The sequence below is a fragment of the Lethenteron reissneri genome, chromosome 54, assembly GCF_015708825.2.
Source record: "Lethenteron reissneri isolate LAM-NWPU_2019-01 chromosome 54, ASM1570882v1, whole genome shotgun sequence".
In the NCBI taxonomy this organism is placed as follows: Eukaryota; Metazoa; Chordata; class Hyperoartia; order Petromyzontiformes; family Petromyzontidae; genus Lethenteron; species Lethenteron reissneri.
The window spans coordinates 432,309-440,317 of record NC_083832.1 but is presented as its reverse complement, the minus strand read 5'-3'; the positions used below and the strand labels follow the sequence as shown (position 1 = coordinate 440,317).

At 57.2% G+C, this 8,009-nt stretch overlaps 1 protein-coding gene across 1 annotated transcript in view; it reads right to left on the bottom strand.

The window, feature by feature from the left end:
• Positions 1-17: 17 nt before the first annotated feature.
• LOC133356448 (plexin-B1-like) overlaps positions 18-8,009 on the bottom strand; it is a 46,840-nt gene continuing 38,848 nt past the window's right edge. Inside the window, 1 exon segment of the mRNA XM_061573981.1 lies at positions 18-44. Within this exon segment, the coding sequence (XP_061429965.1) occupies positions 18-44 (27 nt within the window).

The window sequence follows — 8,009 nt, the reverse complement described above, 5'->3', positions numbered from 1 at the left end:
ATTGATCACGGCGTTGGTCAAAACTTGGGAGACATGAACCGGAGCTAAAACGACAATTTTCAAAAAATATACCTAATGCGTATTTTGACCTGTTGGTTGCCCGTCAGCTTCGATTTTGCGAATGGAAAACTATGAAAGGCAAATGCATGGTGGAAAGCATCACAGAATCCATGCACGTTGTCGATGATTTTTAAATCCTTTATATTAAGTTCGCTTGCTTGCTTGCTTGCGTGCTTGCTTGCTTGCTTACGACCGTGCAAATCTTTCGGTCGTTTTTTAACCCACTTCCCGTGATCCAATTAAGCTGACATTTTCCACACAGACTCGTTGTGCGAGACAATTAATGTTCGTGAAAAAAAATTCCCAAAATGTTACACTTTTTAGGCAAAACAAATTTATTTTACATATATTCAAATAGAACTCATTCATGGCTTTGGCTGAATGTCACAGTGTAAGAGCCCAGAGCGTAACCCATCCACAGGCCGTGGCGGAGTAGCGCAGTTGGTAGCGCCCTCGCTTCCCATGCCAAAGGTCGCGGGATCGATCCCCGCGTCCTCCACAGGCGAATATATTTTTAAATCCTTTATATTAAGTTCGCTTGCTTGCTTAGGACCGTGCAAATCTTTCGCTCGTTTTTGAACCCACTTCCCGTGATCCAATCGAGCTGACATTTTCCACACATACTCGTTGTGTGTGACAAATAATTTTTGTGAAAAAAAAACCAAAATTTTACACTGTTTAGGGAAAACAAATTAAATATTTAATTACCAATTGCTTAATACTGGCAGACAATCATCTGACCCATAGGTAGCAGCCATCTCAAGCCAGAGGACGAGAAGACTCTAGCCGCCATGCATATGTAGTGGTGGTATTGACGTGCGCCGGCAGTGATGGATCACGGGGCGCGGGGTTGGGCACGCGGTGTGGGCGTGGCATGGACGCGCGCGCCGGTGGTGAGGCGCGCTCACACAAGCTGGGAAAAGAGGATCGTAGCGAGTGCGCAGTGATTGGTCAGATAAGTGAGTACTCTCAGCGACGTCCGCAGGAGGGGTATAAAGGGGGACGCGCGAGAGCACTCGTGGTCAGTGTTAACCAGTTGAAGACCGAAGACGGGGTGGAGGAGGTAGGGGCCCTGTGTGGCTCGGAGCCGAGACTGGGGGGACCGTAGTCCGACGCCCGTGTGGGTCGGGACGGTGGTACCCAGAGCCGAGACGGGCACCCCGGCTGGGTGTGTCCCGGAAGGCTACAGGGCGTAAGAGCCCGTGTCAGTACAGCTGAGTGGGTGTTAGTCACCCGTGTAGCTGAGTGGGTGTTGGTCACCCGTGTAGCTGAGTGGGTGTTAGTCACCCGTGTAGCTGAGTGGGTGTTGGTCACCCGTGTAGCTGAGTGGGTGTTGGTCACCCGTGTAGCTAAGTGGGTGTTGGTCACCCGTGTAACGAAGTTGTAGCTGAGTGGGTGTCCGTCACCCGTGTAGCTAAGTGGGTGTTGGTCACCCGTGTAACGAAGTAGGGTGTTAGTCATCCGTGTAACTACAAGTTGGTGAAAATAAAGAGTGTGCTACCCGTGAAGTCGTCTCCTGCCGAGTTACTACTTTACAACTGGCGTCAGAAGTAAACCTGTCTTCAAGGAGAATGGACACAAGAAAGACTTCTCGTTCCCACGTGCAAGACCGGGGAGACGACGACGTACCGGTGACACCACCCTCGGGAGGAGAGGACGAGGAGTTGCCGCCGATGCAGCACTTCGCGGAAATGGCCGATGCTCCGCCCGCCTCCGACACCAGCCTGCAGGACGCACACTCCCGCCTGGCGGAGTTGCTGCTCGCCGCCGCTGCGATCTTGGCGGAGATCTCCGTTCCAGCGGCCGGTGGAACGCCTGCGGGGTTGGAAGAGGCGGCGCGGCTGGAGGGTTCCCGCCATAAGGCGTTTCGCGCCAAAAAGTTGGGAGTTGGCGCCATTTTTGAGGGTCCGCCTCCGGTTGGCGGGAAACGCGGACACCACGTGGCCAGAGGTCTCCACACAGCGCAGCCCGCGTCATCGGCGAGCGCCGGAGCTCTCCATTTTGCGCCTGCAGAGGGAGCCGACATTTTCTACAACCACAGCGGCGCGCGGGAAAATCGTTCCAACGACGACGACGACGATCGAGTTCTCCAGCAATGATTGCCCGCGCTGTCGGTGTTCAAGGCGGACGGGGGCGACTGGGGAGCCTTCCAGCGACGGTTCATTGCGCATCAAGAAATGTCGGGGTGGTCCGACACCACTGCCCTGCGCGCGCTGCCAGCGATGCTCGACGACGACGCGCTTGCGGCCTTCACGTCTGCCCCGAGGTCGTCCCGCTCAACGCTCCAGGCCGCGCTGCACCTGTTGGCCAAGGTGTTCGGGCCGCCCTCGACCTGTCGCCACCAGTTCTACGATCGGCGGAAGGTGGTTGGAGAAACAACGCTCGCCTATCGCACGGCGCTGCTCGCCCTGGCGGATTCAGCTTTTCCCCGCATGGACAAGGAGGGGAAGGACGCCATGGTGACGGAGCAGCTGCTGGCGCTGGCTCACGGATTGGGAGTTCCCATTAATACGGCGGACGAGATGGACATCTGCTCCCTGGGGATTGCCACGAGTATCCACGCTTACGAGGTCCTACAGCGGAAGCCGACGGTCGTCTGCGCATCGGTGGAGAACGGGGCACCGGCCGCCACGATCATCGGACCTCAGCCTGCTGTGCCTCGGGAGGAGGCCTTCGCTGGTTCGAGGCCGGGGGAGTGGAGAACGGGAGGTCGTTCGCCCACACGCTCCTCCCGCAAGCTGGAGCAACCGAAACCTACGACGTCCCTCGTCGTCTGCTACAACTGCGGCCTTCGGGGCCACGTCGCGTCCGGGTGCCGGGCCCCGCGTCAACGCACCGCGGGACCACGTCCGGACGACGACCAGGGACTCAAGACATCCCAACTGAACCCGGCAAGTCGCGGCACCTCACACGTTCGGTCCACACGCACGGCACGTTCGGGTCGCCGCTTAGCGGTGGGGGGACCGTGTATGGGCGCCGGGGGTTCGGTTCGGCGAGAGGGGTCCGCGTACGGCCCGAAGGCAGTCGAGTGGTCCGAATTGGCCCACAGGATTGTGGCTGCGTCGGCCGGGTCGTCCGTGGTAACGGGGTACATTGACGGGGTTGAGGTCCGGGTGCTCGTGGACACGGGTGCGTCGGCCACTATTATTTCGGACCTTATTTATAATATTCTTCCCGTACAATGTCGACCACTTCTGCCGGTGGACGTACCATTTTACGCGGCAAACGGGGGATCTTTGGGAATCATCGGCCAGATTCGGGCGAATATTTGTATTGGCGACATTAAATTGGCGGGTCCTATTTTTGTATCATCATCGTTGGCCGTTCCTTGTTTACTAGGCACGGACTTTCTGTCTAAAATGCCCATAAAAATTCTCATAGACCAGGCCTGCATTGAGCTTCCGTCGGGTCGGCGGGTTGAGTTTTTGAAGAGTCCAAATAAGATACGCACGGCTTGTGCGACGGTGCAGGCGCTGGCAACCCGGACTGTACGGGTGCCCCCGGGATCGCAAATGTTGGTACCCCTTCGGTTGAGAAAACCCCTTGGGGCGGATGCGGGGGCGCAGGGAGTTCTATTGGGGCCGTCTAACAGGGCTAAAGGGGACCTCGACTTAGCGGTGGCCCAGACCATGGTGAGAGGGGACAGTGAGCCGTTCGTTGTGGTCCTGAATACGGGGTCGCGGCCGGCCGTGATTACGCAGGGAACGGTGCTCGCTCACGCCGCGCCGCTACCCGTCGAGGAACAGCTCGTTGCTCACGCCGATTCGCATGTCGATACGCATCCCCAAAGTGAGGAGGGGACGGAGTGGTTGGACTCGTTGTGTGCCGGGTCCAGTACCTTGTCCAGTGTGCAGTTGGGTGCATTGAGGGGCTTGCTGCTCGAGTTCGCTGACGTGTTTAGCAGGCACAAGTACGACATTGGCTGCACAGACCTGTTGCGCCACCACATAGAGACTGGGGACGCGGCCCCTATTCGACAGAATCCCTTCCGGCTCAGTCCAGCCGAGAAGGAGCATGTGCAGTCGGCAGTAAATGACATGTTGGCGGCCGACATCATTGCGCCCTCTTCCAGTCCGTGGGGTGCTCCTATCGTCTTGGTTAAAAAACAGGATGGATCCCTGCGGTTCTGTGTTGATTTCCGCCGCCTAAACAAAATATCAATGGCCGATGCGTATCCGCTCCCCAGGATGGATGAGTCGCTGGATGCCTTGGCAGGAGCACAGTTTTTTTCGACGCTCGATTTGCTTTCGGGATTTTGGCAATTGCCCCTCGATGACGAATCAAAACCTAAAACCGCTTTCCGGACACCGGGAGGCCTATTTGAGTTCAACCGATTGCCCATGGGTTTACATTCCGCTCCTGCCACGTTCCAGAGGCTCATGGAATTGGTTTTGTCAGGCCTTCAATGGGACACCTGTTTGATTTACCTCGATGATATCATCGTTTTCAGCCGAACTTTTGAGGAGCACCTCCAGCGACTGAGGGCAGTGTTTCTCAGGATGCGTTCCGCGAAGCTTAAATTTAAACCGGCTAAATGTTTTCTGCTTCGGGAATCGGTCAGGTATTTGGGCCATATCGTTAGCCGTTCGGGGATCTCGACGGACCCTGCTAAGACGCAATGCGTCGGCTCATGGCCAACACCGACCTCTGTTACTGAAGTCCGCAGCTTCATAGGATTTGCCTCCTATTACCGTCGTTTTGTCAAACAGTTTGCCACCATAGCCAGGCCCCTGCACGCCTTGACGGCTAAAGGGGTGCGGTTTCACTGGGGGCCGGAGGAGGAGGCCGCGTTCTGCTCCCTTCGTGACGCCTTGGTGCAGGCTCCCCCCTTGTGTTACCCCGATTTCACGCAACCGTTTGTGCTCGACACGGATGCCAGTAACACGGGTATCGGGGGAGTGCTCTCACAGGTGGTCGGGGGGGTCGAACGGGTGGTCGCCTACGGTAGCAGGGTTCTGTCCCCCGCGGAACAACGCTACTGCGTGACACGGCGTGAATTGCTGGCGATTGTGTTTTTTATACAGCAATTCAGGCCGTATCTGTATGGCCGTCACTTTACGGTTCGCACGGACCATGCGGCTCTCCAATACGCTATGCGGGTGGCGCAGCCATCCGGCCAATTGTCCCGATGGTTGGAGGTCCTTCAGGACTACCAATTCACGACGATTTACCGCAAGGGGTTGCGCCACTCGAATGCGGATGCATTGTCACGGTTGCCGACGCGTACGGAATGCGCATGTCAGTTGGGATCGGCGCGGTGTAAACCTTCTGTCGATGTCCCCGCGGAAGTGGTGCTAGCCGCCACGGATACTACGGGGGTCGACGCCCCCACGGGGAGGGACTCGCTGTTAGCATTGCCTCTCATCGAGTGGGGCCGTCTGCAAATGGCCGACAGCTCCCTACTCGCGCTACGTCGGAAGGTTAACGTTCCCGAGGGCGGGGAAACGCGGGTCGGTTCCTGGGTGTGCAGACAGGGCCTCTTGATGAAGTGGGACTCCATGTCCCGGCGTCACATGCTTGTGGTGCCGGTTGCTGTACGGGGTAAGGTCGTCCTGGCTGCCCATGAACGACTCATGCATCTGGGGTTTCACAAAACGCTCGCCCTCATTCAGCGAGACTACTATTGGCCTGGGATGGGCAGTGACGTGGCGAACATTCTTAAGGGGTGTGTAGGGTGCGCTAAAAGAAAACCGCCACAAATAGCGGCTAATCCACCGCTTCAATCCATTCAGGTTTCGCGCACGAACGAATTGGTCGCGCTAGACATCTTGGGGCCCTTTCCCACTACACCTCGGGAAAATAAGTTCCTGCTGGTTGGCGTAGAGTACTTCACCCGCTGGCCCATGGCGTGGCCACTCGCCAACCAGTCGGCTGCGGCAGTGGCGGACGCCTTTGTCCAAGGTTACGTTTTGGACAAAGGCGCCCCCGAACGCTTGCTGACGGATCAAGGGAAAAACTTTTCAAGTGTTTTGTTGCGCGAGGTGTGCGACCTGTTGGGTACAAAGAAAGTACGTACCTCCCCGTACCACCCGCAGACTGACGGTATGGTTGAACGTCTGAACAGGACGATTACGTCTATGCTGTGCCAACAGGTATGCGACGACCAGGTGGATTGGGACTTACAGGTACCGGGGGTACTAGCGGCCTATCGGATGGCACCCCATGCGGCGACGGGGTTTTCTCCATTTTTTCTGATGTATGGGCGGGAGGCTGATCCGGCCATGGACGTCCAACTGGGGATTTCACAGCCACGTGCGAAATCTAAATTGGCAGACCACATTAAGTTTAACATCGCCAAATTGGCTGAGGCGCGAGAGGCTGCGAGATTGAATTCACGCTCTCGGCAGATCGCGAACGAGCGATTGCATGAACGGAAGGTGCATACGCACAATTGGGAACCGGGCGATAAGGCCTGGCTGCATTGTCCACACGCACCGTTGGCTACGTCCCCCAAACTGTTGAGACCATGGAGGGGACCGGTGGAAATTGTGCGGGTTGCACGACCCCAGAGTATACAGATTAAATGGGGAAAACGCCGTTGGTACGTGCACTCCTCCCGACTGAAACCCTACGCGGCGCCGCGTGACCCCGGGTTGTGCCGTGACGACCGAGCGTGTGATGTGACCGTCGACTCGGGGAGGGATGTGTCGCAGGCTGATCCTCACGTGTCTCCACCTGACCCACCCCCAGGTGTCTCGGACCTGACGGCTGTTGACCGTCGGGAACCGGAACCCCGCGGCTCGCACGGAGCCCCGATGCCTGGCCCATGCCTTCCTGAACTGCCGGCGCCGCCGGATGGCCAACTGCGTCCTGTGCCGTACGACGGTCCGGCAAGGCGGACTCGGTCAAGGACGCAACACTTTTCATGAAAAAAAAAAATTTCTTTTTTTGTTAAAGCCCGACTTCGTTGCCGGCTTCCCCCTCTGCCGGGGTAATGTCCCGTTCAAGGGACGCTCGGACATTGGGACGCTGCATGAGTCGGAGAGAAAAGAAGAGAAAATGATTAAAGAAATTTTTTTATTGTTACTCTTTCCGCATACACAGTATCGTTGCCACTCGCTGGATTGTGCATGTTGTTCTTGTTGCGGGTGTGGCGGTTGCTGGGTTTTGCGGATTGCGGTGTTCATGTTGTGTTGTTAGGGTTTGTGTTATGTTACGGGGCACACATGGGGGTGAAGGGGTGTTGTATGTTTTATTAGCAGCCGGGTCGGCTGCGAGCTATGTGGTAGGGGGTGATGTAGTGGTGGTATTGACGTGCGCCGGCAGTGATGGATCACGGGGCGCGGGGTTGGGCACGCGGTGTGGGCGTGGCATGGACGCGCGCGCCGGTGGTGAGGCGCGCTCACACAAGCTGGGAAAAGAGGATCGTAGCGAGTGCGCAGTGATTGGTCAGATAAGTGAGTACTCTCAGCGACGTCCGCAGGAGGGGTATAAAGGGGGACGCGCGAGAGCACTCGTGGTCAGTGTTAACCAGTTGAAGACCGAAGACGGGGTGGAGGAGGTAGGGGCCCTGTGTGGCTCGGAGCCGAGACTGGGGGGACCGTAGTCCGACGCCCGTGTGGGTCGGGACGGTGGTACCCAGAGCCGAGACGGGCACCCCGGCTGGGTGTGTCCCGGAAGGCTACAGGGCGTAAGAGCCCGTGTCAGTACAGCTGAGTGGGTGTTAGTCACCCGTGTAGCTGAGTGGGTGTTGGTCACCCGTGTAGCTGAGTGGGTGTTAGTCACCCGTGTAGCTGAGTGGGTGTTGGTCACCCGTGTAGCTGAGTGGGTGTTGGTCACCCGTGTAGCTAAGTGGGTGTTGGTCACCCGTGTAACGAAGTTGTAGCTGAGTGGGTGTCCGTCACCCGTGTAGCTAAGTGGGTGTTGGTCACCCGTGTAACGAAGTAGGGTGTTAGTCATCCGTGTAACTACAAGTTGGTGAAAATAAAGAGTGTGCTACCCGTGAAGTC